The sequence below is a fragment of the Bos indicus x Bos taurus genome, chromosome 23 (assembly GCF_003369695.1).
Source record: "Bos indicus x Bos taurus breed Angus x Brahman F1 hybrid chromosome 23, Bos_hybrid_MaternalHap_v2.0, whole genome shotgun sequence".
Classification (NCBI taxonomy): Eukaryota; Metazoa; Chordata; class Mammalia; order Artiodactyla; family Bovidae; genus Bos; species Bos indicus x Bos taurus.
Window position 1 is genome coordinate 10,025,847 of NC_040098.1, and position 23,544 is coordinate 10,049,390.

The 23,544-nt window shown below is 44.3% G+C and overlaps 1 protein-coding gene across 8 annotated transcripts in view; it reads left to right on the plus strand.

The window, feature by feature from the left end:
• ANKS1A (ankyrin repeat and sterile alpha motif domain containing 1A) overlaps positions 1–23,544 on the plus strand; it is a 169,768-nt gene that overhangs the window by 79,499 nt on the left and 66,725 nt on the right. For all 8 annotated transcript variants that reach the window (XM_027524962.1, XM_027524956.1, XM_027524957.1 and 5 more), the window contains 7 exons: positions 2,599–2,895; positions 3,747–3,822; positions 4,097–4,198; positions 4,292–4,393; positions 5,723–5,919; positions 9,350–9,442; positions 14,279–14,399. In XM_027524962.1, the coding sequence (XP_027380763.1) occupies positions 2,599–2,895; positions 3,747–3,822; positions 4,097–4,198; positions 4,292–4,393; positions 5,723–5,919; positions 9,350–9,442; positions 14,279–14,399 (988 nt within the window). The remainder of the gene's footprint in view (positions 1–2,598; positions 2,896–3,746; positions 3,823–4,096; positions 4,199–4,291; positions 4,394–5,722; positions 5,920–9,349; positions 9,443–14,278; positions 14,400–23,544) is intronic.

The window sequence follows — 23,544 nt, forward strand, 5'->3', positions numbered from 1 at the left end:
ATGCATTGAGTGGGGTCTCTAAGTGTAAAGGGTACTGGGATTTTTTAAAGTAATGACCTAGCAAAAAAAATGAAAGTGGACCTCAAGATAAACAGGAATGGAGAGTTTGTGCCAAGTCTTTGAGGAGAATTTGGGTATTTCATCTCAGTCCCCTTGCTTAGTCCAGATTTCCTGGGGTGCCCCCCCAAGGTGTGGCTTGAAAGGTGTGAAAAAGAAAGATTCCATGTGGTTGGGAGTCTGTGCCCTCCTTGGAGTCCCCCCCGCCCCTTTTTGTGGTCCATGAATCCAAAACTTAGTGACTTCTTGCCCTGAAAATTGTCAGGCTCCAAGGGGAAGCGGTATGGCCTGTGTTCAATAGTCAAGATATGTGGTCACCACAGACATAAACTCAAGAGTACTGTTGTTACCAGACCATTTCTGGCAAGACTGAAACATAAACAAGATGCTTCCTACACTCAAAATAAACTGCAGAGTGGTGGTTAGGCCATTTTTAACGTAGACAGGCAAGACAGTTTGCCTGGTGGGGATCGAGACTGTACCTTTAGTGAGACAGCTGTGTGGTAGCTGCTTTAGTTCTGCAGAAACCCAGAGAAGGCTTTTTTCCCCCTCTGCTAGATAGTTCAGAGTTTTATGGTTCTTCAGGCCCTAATGACATGCTTTTTACATATTATTCTGGTTGTTGAGAGACAACTTGGATATAAAAGAGACAGCAGTGTCTATTTAGAGTAAATGAGTTTTTCTGGACTGGAGTTTTAATAAAAATAAGCTGAGTTTCTTGGCCCTTGCTGTCATGCTAATCTTGAGATATAAAATGCAGAGAGTCTTCTTAAACTTCCTGGGGTTGCAGCTCTGCCCCTGGCTCCCTGTACAGGAAGCTCCTGTGAGTTTTCATTGCTGTAGTGGTCCTTGCTTCTTCTTAGCAAGTGAAGTGACAGCTCTCAGTTTTATTCATGCCATAGCCTAATAGGAAATAGGCACCTGGGTGGCCTGAATGGTGTGTTTGACACAGGAGCCCCAAGGATTTACTTCTGGCCCAGCATTTCTCCTGCTCTCTAGACTTCCGGGTTGACATGGAATTGGCCCCTTGGACGCAATTGTATCACAGGAGACCATTGCTAACTGGCTGTGTTCTGTGGCCAGGGAAGTCTTGTTTGTACCTTCTCAGCAGCCGCTCTCCTAGAGCTGTGTTGGAGCTCAGTGCTGCTCCCTGTGTTTATCTGTGTGCATTTATCTTTGCATGTGGCTCCTGCTACCACCCTTTCTGTCCTTGTTTCATTTTTAAAAAATTCTTTGCTGTCATTCTGGCCTTTGGGGGCCCTGCTCCTAGTAGCTCTGGATCTTTCTGATACACTTGGAGTAGCTGGAAAAAATGATGCAGTCAAATGCCAGATCAAAAACAGATGGATTTGCATGCATGTTTGGGTAACTCCTAGTTTATTACTTTGAATATATTAATAGATTTAAATCTTTTGTGGAAACATTTAATTTTTACCTTTTGACCACTGAAAGGTGCATAATATTGATCTGAAGGACACACACCCCTGGAAGCTTTGTTTCCCCCAAATGGCAGAAGTCTCCTGGATAAATTCAGGAATCTCAAAATCCTGTGAGAGAATTATCATTTTTGTTCATGCCTCTAAAAAAGGAGAGGTCATGGAAATTTCTCTCTGTCTACTCTAGTTATACATTGTCAATAGTAGTAAAAGAAAGAGCAATGATTAACATTTTGCTTCTGGTGATTGATAAAGCACAAACTTGTCCTGTTTTATCTCAGGTTCTGCCTTTAGTCTGAAACAAAATTGGCATGTGGCTGTGAATTTGAATTAATGGCAGTGTTCCAATCTTGAATATTTTGCACCTCTCACACAAAATATTCCAGTGTCTGATTGTATCTTTCTTACCTAAGAAATCCTTCCCTGCACAGCTGCAGATCCTGCATGCAGTGGTTGGGGCAGAATTCCGGAGCAGGCTCAGGGCAGCCTTTGGGTCCTATATTTCTCTGAGACTGCGCTCAGGCACCTCCATCCCTTGGCAGTGGCTGTTGGCTGATATGTTGAAAGTGATTTGGGTGCTCTGCTCTGCTACTTTCATTGTTGGCCGATTGATTTGCATGTAAGAAGCTACGCAGATGACAAGCTCATTCCAAAAAGCTTGTGTGCGAGGCAATGGATGGTCAGTAGATCCAAAATCAGGACCACGGGTTGGCGCAATAGAAATTGTAAAACCAGTCGAAGTTTAAAATGAGTCAATGGCAGTGATATCACGGGCGTTCATCTGTGCCAGGGCTGCTCCCCACTGCGTGCCGTGTTCCCAAGGTGGCTCTCTGTGCCGTCCGGAGACATGTTCACATGGCATAGAGGAGACTGCCAAGTCTAAGGAGCCGACTGCTCCCCTCTGGCGGTAACTGAGGCTGATCAGAGCAGTTGGCCTTGCTGGCAGCAGAGTCTGTCTGGATTCTGACGTAGTTCTACTAGTCCCCGAGTATTGCTGCTGTTTTTCTCATTTAAATTTCAGTGGTTTTGCATGTGATTATCCCAGTGTGTGCCCGTCTGCCTGCTGGCCACCTTTCTGATGGTCATCTGCCTGTTAACTCTTTAGAACAATGACAACGAGACGGCCCTGCACTGCGCAGCGCAGTACGGCCACACCGAGGTGGTGAAGGTCCTCTTAGAGGAGCTGACTGACCCCACCATGCGCAACAACAAGTTCGAGACGCCTCTGGACCTGGCCGCACTCTACGGGAGGCTGGAGGTGGTGAAGATGCTCCTCAACGCCCACCCTAACCTCCTGAGCTGCAACACTAAGAAGCACACCCCTCTGCACCTGGCAGCGAGGAATGGCCACAAAGCCGTGGTGCAGGTCCTCCTGGACGCCGGCATGGATAGCAGCTACCAGGTAGCACGGCGGGTGGCCCTCCCAGGCCCGGGGACCTAGTCCTGTTGGAGAAGGCACGAGCTCCGTGCTGCTGGGCTGTGTTCCTGTTTAGCACGGTTCACATCACCTTGTCAGATGCTTCCAGCTGCTGACTCATTGTAACACGAAACTTTAGAGACAAACTCCTCCAGTGAGTCTGTTATTTTTCGTTTCTTTTCAGGGGTAATGCTACTGCTGAGTCACTTCAGTCGTGTCCGACTCTGTGCGACCCCATAGACGGCAGCCCACCAGGCTCCCCCGTCCCTAATACATGGCGTTATACCCTGAAAAGATGTGCTTACGGACGCCCTCTTGAGATTAGAAAGCTTTCATTATCTTCCTCTACCTGTGCTCCCGCTGCCACCATTCGCACCTCCACAGTCCCATCATCTTGGTGTTGCCGGCAGGACACAGCCTCCCCTTTGCTGGTAGCTTTCTCCCTCAGGACGGCCATACCTTAGGCTTGGCAGCCACCAGAACACAATGGAAGTTACCGCGCTTCCACCCCCTTGTCCTTTTCTTCTCATCATTCGTTCCTCCCAGGAAGGTGGGGTTTTGGGGAGTGTCACTGGTGGGTGGCTCCGAGGGTGACTCTGCAGTTATTCGTGTGTGGCCTCCTGGTGGCGCATCAAACACCCTCTACCAAGTGTGGGCCACGATTGTGGTTTTGGAATCCAGACCCGAAAAGTGGGAAAGATAATGACAGAGAACTTCGTGTGGTTTATTTTATTTTCCGTCCCTTCTCGTCTGTGTCCCGTTTGTCATGTGAAGCCATGCCAAACCTGAGTCACTGTCTGATGACATCCTGCTCTGCGCTCTCGTTTGCTTTCCAGACGGAGAAGGGCAGTGCTTTGCATGAGGCTGCTTTGTTTGGCAAGACCGATGTGGTGCAAATCCTGCTGGCTGCAGGTGAGAGGTCGGCAGTGCTCTTGTCTGTACAGCATGCCGGGGTGGAGATCGCTCCCCTCTAGGATCTCGAGGGGGATTTTTGCCGGCTGCCTTTGAACTCAATGTGTATATCTCCACTAGTTGATTGCAAATGTATGAATTGTTTTTGAATAGCTGGATAAAATGGCTTTGGATGAAAATGTTGGTTGTGCCTCTTGGGAGCATTAGGTGTCCTGGAGTTTGACCCTCGCTTGAAAATCCTCACTCCCCGGGTCCACCTGGTGTGCCTTTCTAGGAATTGATGTCAACATAAAGGATAACCGAGGATTGACCGCACTGGACACCGTCCGGGAGCTGCCATCTCAGAAGAGCCAGCAGATAGCGGCACTCATCGAAGGTATGGGTCCATCTTCGGCCAGAGGACCAGCTGGGTGAACCAAGACATTGGTATTTGGTACAGCTTTATTTTTGTTTCTGTTTTTCGATGTAGATCACATGACTGGAAAAAGAAGTGCAAAAGAGGTAGACAAAACCCTTACACCCCAGCCACCTCTCATCTCCAACCTGGACTCTATATCCCAGAAGTCTCAGGGTGAGTCAGCCCTTCTTTGCCTATAGAGGGGTCTCAGCTTGAAAAAGGTTGAATATTGAATGTTCTTTAGCAGAATGGAAAAACTTTGATCTTTGATTTAAATTATAATTTGGAGGATTGGGAGTACTTAATAAGTTCATATTCAAATTCATTTTTTCCCAGCTACTATATGAAGCTTTCTTGGGCAAAGCTTAGGCCATAACTGTGGGATATCTTCTTTCATACTTTATTGTCTACTTTTAGAGTTGGCTCCGTGAGAGCTGTCCTGGGATATGTGATGGATAGGATGATCTCAGGATGAACTCAAATCTCAGTGAAACCTTTTTTTTCCCCCAACATACACTGTAGTGCCTGGCCCACAGTAAATATATAATGAGTGTCATCTGGTTGGTAGCTATATATATGGCAGGTTTTAGTAATGTATCATTTGTCCAACAAATGCCGTCTGGGTGCTAGCATGGGCAGTCCAGTGTCTCAGTCATTAGCTAGGATCCACCTCTTCAGGTTGATTGAGCAACCCTTTTGGATCCTAGATCCGATGGATGAGAAAGACAGAACACAGGCTGACACCTCCCCCAGATGCGGATCACAGCCACATACTAAAAAAGGAAAGAGATTTTTCAGAGGACTGCAGAGATACAAGGGTCCAGGGCTCCCCAGCCTGTCTTTACTGTGGAGTCCCTGTTCCCCTCCCCAGTCACATTTCTTTTCTTGACCTCATAATCTGCTGGTAATGGGATTAGTAGTTCACTAAGCTCTTAGCTTTCAAGGATTTTACAGTTACAGTTTTGACTCTGCAAGTGACCCAGAGATCCCCAGTCTATAACCAGATCCCTGGTTACTTTGCAGACAGAGTCACACATTTGGATCCCAGGCACCCTGAGGTTTGTAGTTACCTAGCAAGTGAGTCTCAACAGCCACACAGCATCCCCATCTCAGAGAGACTTCACCATCCTCTGTTTTGCTTGAGCACATGTTCTTGTTACTGAAGTTTTTTCAGTTGTATTTTGCTATATTTTCTGGTTTACGTTCATGCTGTCATGATATTGAGGTATTTTGGAATTTATAACAGTCTTGGGAGATGTCCTTCATTGATGTCAAATGTTCCATCTTGAACTAGAGAAAATTTTGTTCAGTTCTCAGAGTATATAGTGCAGATGAAACTCTGTATTTAGTCTTGTCCATGGAGAGAGCCGTGATTTATTTTCCTGCTCTGGGTTAACACTGGTCAAGTTCAGGTGACTGGAGGGACTTTGGCTTGTTGCCGTGGTGGGAAGTCCGAGACTGTGTCCTCCTCTCACCGATTCTTGCCTTCCCACCCCTCTTTAGGTGACCTGGAGAAAGCAGTGACTGAACTGATCATCGATTTTAACACCAGCACAGAAGAGGAGGGTCCCTATGAGGCGCTGTACAATGCTGTCTCCTGCCAGTCCCTGGACAGCACGGCCAGTGGACGCTCGTCCGACCGGGACTCTGTGAGCAGGGAGGCTGAGGCGGCCGGAGGGAAAGCTGCTGGAGTGAGGCCTGTATGTGGCCGGGGTTCCGCTGTCACCTCTGCTCTGCTGGGGAACGGGGGACGGGAAGCGTGGCCCCCTGTGCCAGCTGCGTCTCGGAGGCCTAGGCTGCCTCCACCTGCTCTCCTGGGGGCTCCCCCTCTGCCTTTCTCCCTCTTGCTTAGTGTGGTCTAACTATGCAGGTCATGTTGAGGTATAATTTTAGTTTCTCAGTTTCAGTATAACCCGTTGGCATCTTTCTGTTACTCGGTTGTCCTTAGAGCAAATTGAAGCATTTTATTTGGGTTAGGCTCAGCACTGCTTCTGTGTTTGGTGTCTTTGCTATGTATTGTTGGTTTATTTCCAGAGAGCAGGTCCATTGATGGAAGAGCTCACTAAGTAACTTCCTGTCTGCCCTGAGTACGTGTTGATCTTCCATTTGCCCTTGAAAAGTTACCCCCTGGATTTGGACAGAGTCTGTATTCAGCAGGGTTGTAGCAAGGCTTAAGCAGATGCGGATATGTTAGCATATACCTTCCCGTTTTTCCCGTAGTCATAACCCTTCAGGCTTTGAAATGGTGGAAGGAGGACAACTCTGAATTTTTCCCTCAAAAGGTCAACCTTCCCATCTGACTGGTTCTTTCTATAGTACTTGCTTCTTCTAGCCTTGAACACTGTTCTCCAGACTCCTTACCCCCACTGTCTCCTCTGGGGCTTTGCTGTGAGCCTAGCCCCGAGTCAGTGGTCCCATGGCCCTTCCTCCCTGCTCTGGCAGCGCCGCAGTTTGAGGCTTTGAGCACTGTGCTCCTCATAAACAGGTGCTGCTCTAACGGGATTCCAGTGATAGTCCCACCTCGGGGCATATTTTCAGGTGTATATTACATCTTCCTGTTGGAGAGGCTGGCCCTTCCCTTTGGTGGGAATATGGCTTATGACCATTTTAATGATCCTTTGGCTGCCTGGTGATCCTTGGACTTTTCATTAGTGCTCTGGGCATGGCCAGATGGTTTTGGTGTTCTCTTTTGTTAGACTTCTGGCCCTGCCCTGTCCCAGCATTTCCGTATGGATTTTGGAAAGGCCTGCTGACCTTGTGGCAGCACCCCTAGAGTGGGTGTTATCAGGGAGTGTGATGAACTCCTTGTCGGTGGTGAAAGCAAGCTTGTGTGCCAGGCACCACTCACAGAGCGCTTCTGCAGACAGAGCTAGTTTGTTTTTGTCTGTTTTCTCACTTCTTTCACTGTTAGGTACAAATAGGCCAATCCAACCTGTGGAGGAAGACACTGCCATCTGTGGCGCTTACCAGTGATGCCCATTAGAGGGAGCTGGAGGCTTTGCAAGAAGAACACAGGGTTGCTGAAGTCAGCTTTGAATGACCAAGTTCCTGTGGGCTTAGCCACTGACTTACATGGGCTCTTTGTTCATCCCACTCTAGGAATCTAGCCTCCTGTGGTCCTGCTAAGTAGAAACTGATGCATCTTGGGATGCCTCTTTGCCAGTTTTACTTGAGGATGTTGTGGCTGTGCTGCCTTCCTGGCCCTTGTTAATTACCTGTGGCCAAGGGACTGTTCCCTATCTTGTAAACACAGTGAATAGTTATGTACGAGTCAGCTTTGTAGCCCTTGGCCGAAGTTTTCATGGTAGGAAAGAGAGACTCATGCTTTTCTTTCCTTCCAGGGTCCCTGGTGATCACCACTTCCATAGAAACCTTTCATACTGTTCTTTCTAGGCGTCTCTCGCCTTGAAAGGGCATCTAGGCTGAGTCATTTTTATTATGCTTCATTCTGGTTTCCCTCAGTTATTGTGTCCTTTGGTTGGATAACTAGTGAGATTATGGGCCTGCTCCATTTGCCGTTCGCCTCCTTACAAGGTGTCACTGGGACCAGGTTTGTCCCTGTGCTTCTGGAGCAAGGAGGGTGGGGAAAGTGGACTTAGTGGGAAATTCGACCTAAATAGCTTTACTTGGCTTGACCTCATTGGAGTTGTTGCACCCATCTGGTGGCAGGGACTATGGGAATGACCAGATTATCAAGATATAATACCAGCCAGTAAAATGTGTTTAACAGAGGGATCACGGATGCCGAGTGCTAACACACGCGGCGGCTCCTAAAATGGGAGAAGTGTCTTTCCTTACAGGTTTCTTGGAGGCTGTCACTTAATTCAACATTCACCTCCACCCAGATATTTAGAAATACTCTTGTTCTAGCAACACAGTGAGCTAACCTACAAGCCAAGGAAGGGGCCTGCAGGCCAGCTCCCTTCCCTGTAGGAACATGAGCTCTCAGGCATGAATAGGACTTTGGGATATGAAGACGCTGAGAGTCCAGCAGGGACGATGGCAGAACTCTCTTCGACTTTGTTTCGCCAAAGATCATTCTGTGTGTTCCTGAAACTGTCTACTGTGATCTTGATAATCCCTTCTTCAGTGAGTTTCTTGCTTAAGGGTAGAGACTGGTGAACTGAGGCCCACAAACAGCTGCCTGTTTTTGTGAATAAAGTTGTATTTGGAACATAACCACACCCGCTCATTTACATATCCTCTATGGCTGCTTAGATGTCCCCCTGGCAGAGCTGACCGAAAAGCCTAAAATATTTACTGTGTAGCCGTTTAAGAAAAAGCTGGCCAACCCCTGTGAGGGCAGATAACTGACAACTCTTCCTTTTTTGAAATGGGCTGAGATGAAATAGGATTTTCATATGCTAATGATACATAATAGTACTCACTGAAGAAAGTGACCAAGGATAAGAGACCAGTTCTGAGCTCTGCTAATAAATAAGAATAGCATTAAGTTTGGTGGCTCAGATGGTGAAGAATCTGCCTATAATGCAGGAGACCTGGGTTTGAACCTGGAGTAGGAAGATCCCCTGGAGAAAGGAATGGCGACCCTCTCCAGTGTTCTTGCCTGGAGAATTCCATGGACAGAGGAGCCTGGCGGGCTGCCGTCCACGTGGCTGCAGAAAGTCAGACACAACCGAACGACTGGCACTTTCACTTTGAGCAGGAATTGATGTTTTGTCCTAGATTCCTCTCATTATTTCCTTAATAACTCTGGTTTGTTAGAGCTCTTACAAGTTGGTTTTTTTGATTTACTGTTTCCTCTTCTCCGGTAGATTGGAAGTTGAGCCACCGGTTTTCCTACACTGGAGTTTGTGTATTGCTATCATGAAGGACATTTTCTGATGAGGCAGTTGTGTTTTTAGTGCTGATATTTCTCAGTGTGGCCAAGGATATGACAGACATGTTTGTAATCTCTGCTATAAAGATCAAAAAACAAAGCAACGGTATTTGAATTGTGTGTGTGTATAGAGTTTTCCATCTATTCAGATACTAAACCTTGAGTTTAGTCTGTCAGGGGAATTCTGTACATTATTCTTTTTTATTCCCAAAGGCAAAGATAAGAGTAAACCAAAAAAGTTAGGTTCTCGAAAGAAGAGATAGTAAAATACTTATTTTTCTTTTCTACAGAGGGAACGTCCTCCGCCTCCAGCAAAACCACCACCTGACGAAGAGGAGGAAGACCACATAGATAAGAAGTATTTTCCCTTGACAGCTTCTGAGGTAGAGAGTTGAGGATTTATTCCCATCACTGAAATATAATTTTTTGCTAAGTGCATCTGGTGTGTGCTTAAAGAAGACTTTGCTATCTCATTTTCTTTTCACCTCTTTGGATTAGTAAATTTCTGTTGTGTGTATCAGTAATCCAGAACAAGACCTTTCAAACTCACCCAAAAGTACTAAGCAAGGAATTTTACCAGGGCTGTCTAGCAGGCACGCCAATTATTGATCTACCCTGCCACATGGAAAGCCAAACATCCACATTTTCTCCTGGCTCCATTAGGCTAAAGGGTCTCTCTTTTGGCTTTTGTAACTGTGTTGTCTTTTCATACAAAGTGTAGCATCCCCCCCCCCCCCCTCCCCCCCCGCCCAATCACTGTTCTCTACACTGGATCAGATTAGCAACCTTTAAAAAAAAAAAAAATGATTTATTTGTGACTGCACTGGGTCTTCATTGCTGTGCACAGGCCTCCTGCAGCTGCAGCAAGCAGGGACTGCTCTGTAGTTGCAGTGGGCATGCTTCTCTTTATAGTGATTCTCTTGTTTCAGAGCATGGACTCTAGGCGCCTGGGCTTCAGTAGTAGTGGCTCATGGCTCTAGAGCACAGGCTTAGTTCCCCTGTGGCGTGTGGGATCGTCCCAGACCAGGGATTGAACCCATGTCCCATGCTTTGGCAGGCGGATTCTTTACCACTGAGCCACGGAAGGAAGGCCCAGATTAGCAAGCTTTGCTTCTGAGTCAAAGGTCTTGTTTCCATTTTTTGCATTTTCCCTTTTCATTTCCCATGAAGAATCTTGCACCAGGGCAAACATGGAAAATGTCATGAAAATTCAACTAGAGGAGAAATAGGAGTCAGGGAAGAGGTAGGGGACATCAAAGGAGGCTATTTGAAAAGAATAGTTCACTTTTTAAACCAAGAAATGTTGTCATGGGCAAATAGTTCAATCTTCTAACTTAGGTATATGAAGAAAATCATATTTTCCTTAATCTTGCATCTTCCTAATGCTCCTTTAACACTTCCCACCATTCAAAGAATACATTTATTGTTTATTCAAAATATTTTATAATTTCAATAGTCTTTTGTAGCTCATTCAGTGCCCTATTATTCTTTAACTTAAAAATCAGCTAACACACATTAATCAATTAAATCTCATTACTTAGTCGCCAGAAGTCACAGTTAACTTTTTTTTTTTTTTACTGCTGTGGACCATCCAGTGAGACAGGTTCTTTTATTTAATATAAACAGCTGCAGCCATAAGGATGACTTCAGTTTAACAATGTGTATAAATACAAGGAAATCCTTTTAAGAATGTAAAAGTCAGTGTTGAAGGTAGGGGCTGATTTCCATGCTAGGTACAAATTCTGTCCTTATTTTTTTCTATCCCTTAATTACAAAATACTTATTATTATGTCTTGATTAAGGTGTCTCTAGAATTACAGGCTCTAGGGTAATAATACATTGCCAGCAGATACACGTGCATGTAGTAAATCCCTACATGTTTTTATGTAGAGGTTCACTCTATTACTCCCTTTTTACAAGGAGAAGCCTAGCAATAACAGAGCATCTTCAGTCAGGGCTGGGTCTCTGTAAATGCCTCACGCCGCCTCTTTAACAAGGACTTGGAGTAAAATTGCTGAAGTCCAGGGGTAAGGGGAAGACTCATAAAGAAATACTGGATGACCAGCACTTTCTCTTCTCCCAGAACTCTCTAGGGCGTACAGTTTGGCAGTAATACTGTATCAAGAAGTAGTAGGAGGAGAAATCTCCCTACAACTTTTCTGGATTGGAGACTGTCTGAGATACATATTCCAATAGCCTGGAATTCTGGATCAGTTGGACCACCATAGTCAACATTTGGAAGACCCTGAGAACCCTGGCTTTGCTTCCAAAGCAATGATTATACGTACATGAATACAGAGTTGATGTGGTCTGGGTCATTATCCTTTTAATGATCCAGACAGATTCTGTTCACTGTAGTTTGACTGGATAGATCTTCTCCAAAAGTGGACTTAAAAAAAAAAAATTGGACTCTAGCCTTCACCATTTTCATTTCTTATACACTCAAAGCTTTAATACACCAAACCTCATATCATAGGAGGCACACACTCTGCCCTCTTGTTTGTTTCCCATTCCTGAGGCGTCAGATCATCCACAGAAGCCTTTAAGAGAAACTGAGTGTGCCCGGGTCCAGGAAAGCTGATCAGCGCAACGGCCAGATCATGAAACTGCCTTTAAAAAAATCAAACATACACACACATATATTCAGCTATTCAGATGTTTTCACCACACCAAATGGGCTGCCAACTGCATCGGACTTACGAGTGTTTTCTCTCTGCTTAGATGTGCTGAATGTTCATGGGAAGCTGCAGCTGTTGTGATATCTCTTCCCAGAAAGCTGTCCACAGCCGGGTGGGCCATCCCATGGTCACAGTTAGGTGGCAACTGGTAGTTGCTTTTCTCTGCAGCTAAAATGTCACTCTCCATAGAGCAGAGAATACATTTTTGTTTTTTGTGGGGTTTTTTTGGTTGTTTTTGATTTATTGCAAGCCCTGGAAGAAAGGGGAAAAAAATATTAAAGAGTAATTTAGTAAAAAGCAGAATCCTTTCTGTTGAAAATCAGTTACTGCCTTATTCTCTGTGACACAAGCCTTCTTGAGTGGGAACTGGAAAGACTTGCAGAAAAGCAGTTTATTGCTTTTTCATGAGATTTTAATCCATAGCTGGCCGAGGCCAGGACCAAGAGGAGAAGATCACCCTACAATTGTGTGGGTCTGAGCAGGGGACCCTCATTAGACATCTGAAGTGGGGAGAGGGTTCCGAGTTGAGTGGAGAAACCATACTTCCCAGAAAAAAATAGAGGCCAACTCAGTCTAGAATCTGGAGGAGAGGTGAATTTTTTGGCCCTGGTTCTGCTGGAAGCTTTCTGTGTAACCTTGAGCAAGTCCTGGGACCTCTCTGGGAACTGGGTTTTGTCATTCACTGAAGGAATGAGCTGGAACCAGGTGCTCCCTAGCTGTGGCTGTAATGGTTTGGGCCCCTCCAGCTCTGTCATTGCTGGTTCTCTGCTTCCGGTTGTCTTGCACAGGAGCCAGGCAGGGAGTGAATGCAGGTCCAGTGGCCTGATTTTCCAGATGGAAGTCATCAGCCCTGTCCTGCTTGGGAAGAAAGGATATTATAGGCTGGGCACCCAGGCTGTCAAGTACCTCGCAGAGAAGACTGCCTGGGGCTATGTGAGAGCTCTGACTGCATGCAGAACACTCACAGAATCAGATTTCCAGGGCTCTGCCTAAGTGATGGCCCTGGGTGTGTAAAGTTGCAGAACACACATTCCTGTCTGTGAAGCCTGTGGTGTTAAGTTGATGCTGTCTGAACTGCTTCATGGCCCCTCTTTGTTCCCTTAATTGTGTTCCTATGACGAGGCGAAAGGAATAAAGTAATACAGGCAAATGGCTCCCTGTGAGGAAATAGTTTTTAGCTGTCAGGTGGCCCTCAGTAAGTGGAGGTGCCTGCTGCGCTCAGCAGGATTTTGGAGAGACTGTCACTGTCTTTGGAGTGGCAGACTTGTTAGCAGACAGGAGCTACAGTCTCTCGTTGGATCTGAGGCTGCTAGAATCTGTTATCTCATTAGGCTGTAACGCTGTGAGCTGTGCCTCCAAGAAGCCAAATCCTGATGAATCACAAACCTGACTTGTTTCCAGTGAGCCGTGGGACATGTCAATAAAAGAGGAGGTTTCTAGGTGCACCAGAAAGCCTGACGTGTAGGGTCCCCTTGTTTGTGAGATGGACTCGTGAATCCCTCTCACCCTGTCTTTCGTAATATATCCCTTGTTCCAGCCAAACTCCTCAATCAGAGATTTTGTGCTTTGGTTTGCTTTCATAATAGCCAGTATTATATTTAATTTGCCTGTGAAACACATTGGATTCTTAGCACCGATGAGCCAGAATTGTCCTCTGTAGCAAGTATCTCCATTCTCTCTCTCAGTGTGCCTGTAGCATGAACCGTCGTGTTTCTGGCTTGTGTTGAGACACTTGGCTTCTCCGGTACCGTGACTGGCTGTGGCTACAGGCCTCCAGCTGACTCAAGCCAATTGGCAGATGTCGGGGCCAGCTCCGGCCAGTCATTTCATCAGAGACACTTGGCTGCCTGGATTAGGGGTTTCTCAGGAGACAGAGCTGCTTTTTCTCCACTGAAATTCATCCTTGCCTCTCTTCAGAACAGAGATTGGTAGAATTGATTTAAGATTGTGTTCTCCTAAGTGTGGTAGGAAGCCAGCTTTGGGAAAATCCTCATCTGTAACCCTGGGGCCTATGAAGAAGGGCTCACAGAAATAGAGGATTTGCAGAAAGCTTTGTTCCTAGTAAGTGTATGTCAGTCAGGGTTAGTTAGACATCATTCTGATCCCCTCTTAAGAAGAGGGGAGGGATTCCAGCCTTTGGGGTACTGTGTGAATGTATGAAATATTAGAAAAGAAACATGGAGAGAGAAGGTCTTATGATGCCTGGTGACTAAAAACCACTCGGGAGGTGTTATCCACAGAAAAGAGATCACACAGAGAGGGGCGAGGCAGGGGAGGGGAGGATCTTGGATTTTATTTATGGCATTTTGAAGGATGAAATGAGGGAAGGAAAGGGAAGTGTTTTAATCAAAGGCCATTGAGATTTGAGGCCCAGATGTGTAGCCAGGAGAGTGGTTGTAATTCCCTGTGACACTTATTTACCTTCTCTTCCCCTCCTCTCTTCCTCTCTGAAGAAAAAGGAGCTGATAATCTCAAATTTGTTTGACATAACCTGTCTGGGTGTTAGCCTCCTGCCTGAGAAGTACGTGCTTTCTCTCTCAGGTCTTGGCCATGAGACCCTGGGTTCAGGGGAGCCCAGCCAAGGAGGAGGATGAGCACCCTTATGAGCTGCTGCTGACAGCAGAGACGAAGAAGCTGGTGTCTGTGGATGGAAAGACAAAAGGTAGAGCCCCCCACCCCCGCCTCTTGGCAGAAACAGCTCCAGAAGAGCTGAAGGAGATGATGGTGTTCCTTGGGCTGGGTGAGTTGGGTTTCAGGGCATTCTGGGTGGTGGGTGTATTATGGCCTTTCATTTTCAATACCCTGGGCTGGAGTGGGACTTGTCACCTTTGAGCATGTGAAGCAAGGAAAAGGTCAGGTCAGACTAGGTGAGTGCCGAGGGAGGGGAGGCTGGCAGTCTTGTGGCCGAGATTGATTTGGGGCCTCAAATCACAAATCCTCAAGTTCCTGAGGTGGAAAAACAAGCCCAACAAGTCATTCCCCTTGGGTTCAGGCTGCCGGCACAGACTCCGCTTTGAGGCCTGACCTCGGAGCGAGCCACTCCTGGGGAGGGGCCCCTGATTGGCTGCCACCCGGTAACTGGAGTGCTCAGTTGCCTTGGCCTACTTTCATCGCCTCTGCGAAATCCAGCTTCCTCTGTGAGGGGTGAGGGCTGCAGGACTGAGAAGCGGCCAGGCGGTGCGCTTGCGGTCCCCACCAGAGTGAGTGGGCCCCACTGGAGCGTTTGTGACAACCTCTGTCTCCTAAGGAAGGACAAGAAGGGTGGTGCGATTCCCACTGCTGTGAAGGAGCCCCCATGGCCTCTCGCAGCTCCCTGTAGCCTGCCGGCCTGGGGCCCTTCGCAGGCGCTGTTAGCGCCTCCTTCCACCCTCTGACAGCCCGGGGCGCAGGTAAGAGCGGGGGATGCAGTGCGTCTTTGACGGTACCCTCTACGAGGGTTGTCAGGGTAGCGGTGGCTAAGAGAACATGTGTGGATGTGTCTGATACCGCAGACCTTATTTTTAACAGTCCTGTGTAAAAGGTTTCTCCTTAAGTGCATAAAGTTTGTAGTTATTTTCATAGTAGTTTTGATTTGTTTTTATGGTTTCCATTTGGAGCTTTTTTTAAAAAAAAAGTTATTCAGAAACAGTAAAATTCAGCCTTTTTGTAGACAGTTTTGTGAGTTTTGGCAAATACAGTTGTTTGCCTGCTGCCACCACAATTAAGATAAAGCATGGTTTCCTCACCAGAAGGTTCTTCTGCGTCCCTTTGTTGTCAGTCCTGCCCCTCCCTTACAGTCTCGGCTCCAATGTCTATTCCTATGATTTTTGCCTTTTCCAGAACATTGTATAAATGGAGTCTTGTAGTACATACCTACAAAAGGTTCCCAGACCCAGTTCCTGTGTGTGTGTATGTGTGTGTGTGTGTGTGTGTGTGTGTGTGTAGGTGTGTGTGTGTAGGTGTGTAGGCTTCCCCACACCAAGAAGCAATTCTCTGATGTCATTGGGGTCTCTGAGACTATAACCTAAGAGGCTCAGTCCCATGAGACCGCCCTCCACTTCAGATGCTGCTCATAAGCCCAGGTCTGTGCATCTGACCAACCGGCTACACGTTGGAGGCTCCAGTGACCCCCTCCAGCTCAGGATGCCAGTTCAAGTCCAGGTTGTTACCTGGACTTCTGACTGACTGGCTGTAAATCAAAGATTAAATGCCGCATGCCTCATAGAACTGAGGGAAACCCACATACTCACCAGATTACCAATTTATCATAAAAGGATATTAAAGGATACAAAGCAACAGCCGCATGGAGGGATACATAGGGCAAGGTCCTGGTGAACAGAGCTTCTGTCCTCCTCGAGCTTGGGGCCTGGCCTGTTGGCATGCAGAAGAGTTCTGGTTTCCCTAGCATGGAAGCTGTTGGAAAAAGTGGAAACGACAGAAAAGCTGTCTTTTTTGGTTTTAATGGAGGCTTCATTGCCCAGTCATGATTAACTGAATCATCCTCCAATGGCATTGATTGAACCTCAGACTCCTTCTCCCTTCCTCAGGAAATCAGGGGATGGGACCAAACATTCAGCCCTCTAATCACATGACTGGTTCCCCTGGCAACCATCCCCCATCCTGGGGTAGGATCCAGAAGTCACCTTCATTAATATCTTAATCAGAAAATTTCTTTTGTTTTGGGAGTTATAAGCCAGGAACTGTGAATAAAGGCCCAATATAGCTGAGAAATATATTTTGGTCATCTGAAGGACCAAGTATATATTTCCTATAAATCACAATATTCCAGTACCCTTTTGAGTCTGGCCCTTTCACTTACCATAATTCACTGGGACTCAACCTTGTTGCATGTATTAGTAATCTGTTCCTTTTCATTTTTGAATAGTATTCCATTGAATGGATGTACCACAGTTTATCCGTTCTCTAGTTGAGGGCCATTTGGGCCATTTTCAGTTTTTGGCAGTTGCAAATAAAGTTACTGTAAACATTTGCATACAGGCACTTCTATGAACATACTTTTCATTTCTCTGAGGTAAACACTAGAAATGAAACTGCTGGGTGCTTCATAAATATATGCTTAGGTTTATAAGGAAATGCCAGACCATTTTCCAGAATGGTTCTACCATTTTACATCCCATCAGAGTTACAATTGCTATGTATGTTCCCTGGCATTTAATATTGTCAGTTTTTTTTAATTTTAGCCATTCAAATAGGTATGGAGTGATATGTCACTCTGGTTTTAATTTACATTTCCCTAATGACTAATGGTATTGAACATCTATTAATGAGATTATTTGGCATCCTTGTGTCTAATGAATGGTCTGTTTGGATCTTCTGCTCATTAAAAAAAGTTAGATTGTTTCTTATTATTGAGTTGTAAGGATTTTTTTATATATTTTGGATTTAAGTTCTTTATCAGATATCTTATTTTCTCCCAGTCTGTAATTTGTCTTTTTATCCCCTTAACAGTGTCTTTTGAAGAACAAAAGTTTCTTGATTTTGATAAAATTCAGTGTACCCTTTTTTTTTTTAATGGATAAGTTCACTAATGTTTTTTTCCCTGTATTTTCTTCTAGAAATGTTACAGCTTTTGTATACATTTAGACCTAGGATTTATTTTTTTTCTTCACATTTTTTGACTGAAGTATAGTTGATTTACAATGTTGTGTCAATCTTTGCTGTAAGCAAAGTGACTCAGTTATACATATATATGCATTCTTTTTTAATGTAAGACTATTATGATTTATCACAGGATGTTGAGTATAGTTCCCTGAGGTGTGCATTAGGACCTTGTTGTTTATCCATTCTAATAGTAATAGTTTGCATCTATCTAAGCAGAGACATTACTTAGCCAACAAAGGTCCAACTAGTCAAGGCTATGGTTTTTCCAGTGGTCATGTATGGATGTGAGAGTTGGACTGTGAAGAAAGCTGAGTGCTGAAGAATTGGTGCTTTTGAACTGTGGTGTTGGAGAAGACTCTTGAGAGTCCCTTGGACTGCAAGGAGATCCAACCAGTCCATTCTAAAGGAGATCAGTCCTGGGTGTTCATTGGAAGGACTGATGCTAAAGCTGAAACTCCAATACTTTGGCCACCTCATGTGAAGAGTTGACACATTGGAAAAAACTCTGATGCTGGGAGGGATTGGGGGCAGGAGAAGGGGACGACAGAGGATGAGATGGCTGGATGGCATCACTGACTCGATGGACATGAGTCTGAGTGAACTCCGGGAGTTGGTGATGGACAGGGAGGCCTGGCGTGCTGCGATTCATGGGGTCGAAAAGAGTCAGACACGACTGAGTGACTGAACCGAACTGAACCCCAAACTCCCAGTTGATCCCTTGCCTCCCCTGCTCCCTCTTGGCAACTACAAGTCTGTTCTGTATGTCCATGAGTCTCTTTCTGTTTTATAGGTTTGTTTGTGCCGTATTTTAGATTCCATGTGTAAGTAATGTGGGCTTCCCTTGATGGCTCAGTGATTGAATCCTCCTGCCAGTGCAGAGACTAAGGTTCAATCCAGGGTCGGGAAGATTCCCTAGAGAAGGAAATGGCAACCCACTCCAGGATTCTTGCCTAGAAAGTCCCATGGACAGGGGAGACTGGCAGGCTATAGCCCGTGGGGTCACAAAAGAGTTGGACACGACTTAGTGACTAAACAACAACCACCTAAGTGATGTATGGTATTTGTCTTTCTCTTTCTGACTTATTTCACTTAGTATGAGCATCTTTAGTTGTACCCATGTTGCTGCAGATGATATTATTTTCTTCTTTTTCATGGCTGATTAGTATTCCATTGTATATACGTACCACATCTTCTTTATCCATTCATCTGGCAATAGATATTTAGGTTATTTCCATGTCTTGGCTCTTGTGAATAGTGCTGCAGAGTAGGTGGAGCTCTGATACCTGCTCCAGGTGTTTAGTAATAAATCATACTGAAATTTAACCCTTAAAGAGTTTAATGCTCTGTTTGAAAAGGGTGTTTTTTTTTTTAATTTTTCAAATTTATTTTTTAAGTTTTTGGCTGCAAGGCATGTAGAATCTTAGTTCCCTGATCAGGGATTAAACCGGAACCCTCTGCATTGGAAACAGAAAATCTTAACCACTGGGGACCACCAGAAAATTCCCTTGAAAGGAGTTCTTAGTGAGGAAAGAATCTTTAGCATCATGGAGGAATGAGATTCTAATTCTTTCTTTCAAAGATCTGCTCTGGAACCACTATAAGGTCAGCTGACTCAGCCTTTGAAAGGAAGGAAAGGGGAAAGTCAGATGAACTTCGTAAATGGGGCCAAGTGACCTTGGTAGGAAATTTCTGCCCTCAGGTTAAGAAATCTCTAGGTCTAGGGGAGAGCTGCCCAGGAGGACTTCTGACCTCACGTCTCATGATCCTTTGCTTTGGTTTCTTCCAGCTCTGCAGTATTGGGCTAACTGTTGAGAGTGGGTGGTGCTGGACGCAGATTTAATTGAACCACAGCATGAGAAGTGTGCCTGCCTCCAGGCAAGCTGCTTAGATCACTCAAAGGGCTTTCAGACAAAGGAGTGGCGACATTAAGTATGAAAATAGGCTCTGCCAATTTCTCAGTAGCCTGGAAGAAACGCCTGCTAGGATTGGTCAGAGTGAGGCAAGTCAGCAGATGATGTCGTGCGTTAGTACATATTAAATTTTGCCTGCTTTTCCATTTGTGTCATTATCTTAGGCAGCTTTTATGAATTAATTCATCAGTTTTCAAAAAGGCCGTGTTAATGAGACTATCAGAGCTTTCAGCTCCTCCTTTATAATACTAGAAACTACAATGTGAGGGGTGGGGTAGGAGTTATTTTTTAAATTACATTCATTTTAGCTCACTGGAAGGAAAAATTTCAAACAATACAAAAGTGAATACAAATAAAATGCTCAGATTTTTCTCACCTCTCTGCTACTCAGTTACCAGAGATGACCATAGTTTGAAAGTATGTTATTTTTTACTTTGGGCCATGTGCTATCTTTATATAAAAGTGATCATATGAAATTGTTTTGTTTGTTTTTAACTTAAAATAGGATCATATTTTACAAACTATTTTGTAAACTTTTTTTAAGTTGTTCATAGATCATAAATAAATTTTGTCACAGTTCTAAAAGTCTACCTTATTATTTTAAAATTGTTGTTAAACAGCCCATAACTCATTTAAAAAAATGTTTTGTTTTATTTAGAAGTTCATCATATGTATATATTTGGCTGTACCGAGTCTTAGTTGCAACATGGGACTAATTGCAGTGTGTGGGATCCAGTTCGCCAACCAGGGACTCAGCCTGGGCCCCCCACGTTAGGAGCACAGAGTCCCAGACACTGGACCACCAGAGAAGTCCTTGCATAACTCATTTTTCTATTCACTAACTGATGGATGTTTAAGTTCTCTTCAGTATGACTTCTCTGTTATAAATTATGCTGCTGTGAACATTCCATACAGACATTCTTACATGCTTAAGAGTGTTTCTCTAAAAGACATTGACAGAAGGTAGAATTATCAGGTCAGAATGTAGATGCATGTCTAGATCTGTTGGTGGAGCCACTGGGCCCCACTTAACGGGGAATGAGTGTGTTCTTTGCCCTATACCTTTACTAACACAGAATATTATCACTTTTTAATGTTTTTCCCCATAGTAAACAAAGAAAGTGACTTTTGAATTTGGCATTTCCCTGATCCATTGAAACTGAGCATCTTATCTTATTGATTAGTATTATATATTTAGTCTATGAGTTGCCTGTCTTTTTTCTTTTCTATCATTTTCCAACTTAGAAATTAATGGTAGTAGAAATATTTTGTTTAAGCACTGATAATGTTTGGCCAAAGTGGTGCTCAGCATAAAGTTTTTCTTCTTAAATTCATTTTTTAAAAACAAGAAAGACTAAAACTTAAGCAGGAGAAAGTTTCAGAGAGCAATTAATAAAGATAAAGGCAGATACAACAGGTCACCTACTTTATGGTATGCATTTACACTTCAGTTAAACACAGAAAGAAAAAAAGAAAGCAGAAATGAAAATTTAAAAACAAAGCAAAAAGCAATAGGTTTGATAACTAGAATGAAAACTTGTCTGTGTTTTAAAATATCTCAACATTTCTGATCAAGAAAAGGGGAACACAGCATTTAGGAATAATATAAGAAATATATGTAACCACAAATTCAGAGATTTTAAAAGTTAATAGAGAATTAATAAAATTTATTCTTATTAATTCTCTATTAATTGGAAGGAGTTGTCTGGGTGAGTTACTGAATTAATCACGATGACTAGTTGAGGAGGGGATCATACTGGCATTTGGTGCCCAGTGACCAGGAATGCTAAGCATGCAGGACAGACCTTCACAGTGAAGACATCCAGAAATGCCGGTAGTGTCTGTGGAAAAGACAAAAACCGACCGGAGAAAACTTTAATAGATCCATGAAGTGGAAAGCCCGCCTTCCCTCCCCAGTAAAGGCACTAGACTCGGATGGTTTTATGACAGTGTTATCCAACTAGATATTCCTCTGTTATTTCAGTTGTTTCAAATATAGAAAAAGTCTTCTGAAATCTTTATCTGGACTGGCATAGCAGAACAATGCTTCCTGTTTCGTGTAGCACAGTCACTTATTTCTCTCAAGTGTTTAGCTCTTTGCCCCCTGAGCATTGGGGGCATGCTCCTGCTCAGAGAAACGGTGGACAAGTTTGTTAGCAAATGGGAAGGTAGCCAGGACCTCTGAAAGTCACTGTTCTCTGTGGCGCTTTTCTGCAGCATCCACTAATAGTGTTTCGGGCCAGGTGAAGGGGTTGCTTAGCTTAGGACGGTGATGCACGATTATCGGAAGACAGCGCTACGTGGGGAGTCCTTGGCACATGCTACACCTCTGAGGTCTTAAGAAGCAATTAAGTCATCACTCCTGAGAGCTGTGCATTTTGGTCTGTGTGAAGTTCGTGAAGACCTTAATCTTTTTGAAGGGGAGGAAAAATGTTATTTTAGCTTCTCTCTCTACTCCCACATCCAAAGTGCTGCCAGTTTCCGAGCTTTTGGGGAATTCCATAGTGTGAAGTCTGGCTTTTCCTTTCGGCAGCTTGGGATCGAGTTTTGTCAGGTCTGCTTTCATTGCACACCTTTTAGCAGAAGGCCCACTTGTAGTTTAGTGAGACTGTGGGGAGAAGATTTAAGTAAGCACCTGTATTCAGTCAGCCGTCTTAACATGGAAGTCCAGGCCAGCTTTTCTTGGTAGATTACAAGGAGTAAATTTGGGTGCTTTTCCCAAAGGCAAAAACTGTAAATGAGAGAGTGTAATAGTTCAGCCTCACCTTCAGAAGCTTCCTCGTCTCTCACCCCTTATATCAGAGGAGCCCTATGGTATCTTTTCAATTTGTATTTCTGAGTTGGAGCAGTTTACTTTTCTTTCCATTATGGAATAAGTTCGAGCTTTGTAAGCTATGCATCCAAGAGCTAAGCTATTTTCTTCCACCGAATGTATCAACAGCCATTTATATACATGTGTATACATGAGACATATGTAAAATAATCATAAAAGGTCAAAATATGTTAAAGTGGTATAAAAGTAGTTTTAGAGTTCAAAAAGGGATAAATTATGTCAGTGTAAGAGATCAGAGATGGCTTTATGAAGGAAGTGCATTTGAGCTGAAACCCAAAGTAGAGAATTCTACTTGATGAGCAGAAGTGAGGAAGAAGAGGGCCTTTCCAAGCAGAGGATGTGGCATCAGCAACAGTAAGATGGTGGGAGACGATAGCATATTTGGAGACCGGTAAATAATCCAGTGTGGTTGGAACAAAGGACTGGTCGTAGAATATTGGATCTCAGATGGCGGTCTGTATTCCTCAGACAGTGGAGTGTTGTTGAAGCTTTTTGAATGAGGTGACAGGATAGAAGCCACACTTCAAGAACAGTCATCACTCGGTGTCCTCAGAGGATTTGTTCCTGGACACCCTCCCCCTCCTCCCCCACTCATAGCAAAATCCCTGGACGCTCAAGTCCCTTATATAAAATGGCATAGTTTTTGTATATAAGCTCCATGTAGCTTCCCAGATACTTTAAATCATCTGAATTACTTCTGATTCCTGATACAATGTAAATACTGATAAGTAGTTGCTGGCCCATAGTAAATTGAAATTTTGCTTGTTGGAACTTTCTGGGATTTTTTTTTTTTTTTTTCTTTCTGAGTATTTTAGATCTGTGACTGGTTGAATCCACCAATGCAGAACCCATGGATATGGAGGGCTGAGTGTATGTGTAATTGTAGAATCTTAGATTGCGGTTGGGAGAGACTGGAGTTAGGAATACCTTGAAGTTGAGAGATCTCAAGGAATCTCTTAAAGGAAATTAGAGCTCAGACTAGAGGGATGATAGGAAGTGACTGGAAGGAGAACATGGATAGCAGAGTTTTAAATAGGTAGCATTAACAGGATCTTACATTCATCCAAATATGGGTGAATGAGGAGGAGAAGGCATTAAGGATGAGTCTGAGGTTTTGATCCTGGTTAATTGGGGAAGTATTGTGCAACTAATAGAAACAGGGGATTGAAGGAGGGGCACATTTGAGGAAATAAGTCCAATTCTGGATTATGTTAAGTTTGAGGTGTTTCAGTTACCAAAATATCCAGCTAGAAGTATTCCATAGACTCTTAGAAATGTGGGTCTGATGTTCAAGAAAGATGTAATGATTAAAATACAGATTCATGAATCATCCACGTTGAAGTGATGGATAATGTGGATGAGAAAATCAATTGCTGAGGGAAAGATTAGAGAGATTGAAGATGTCAAGAATAGAACTTAAATTTAGCGGCAGAGAGGAAAAACATGGGAAGATAGCCAGAATC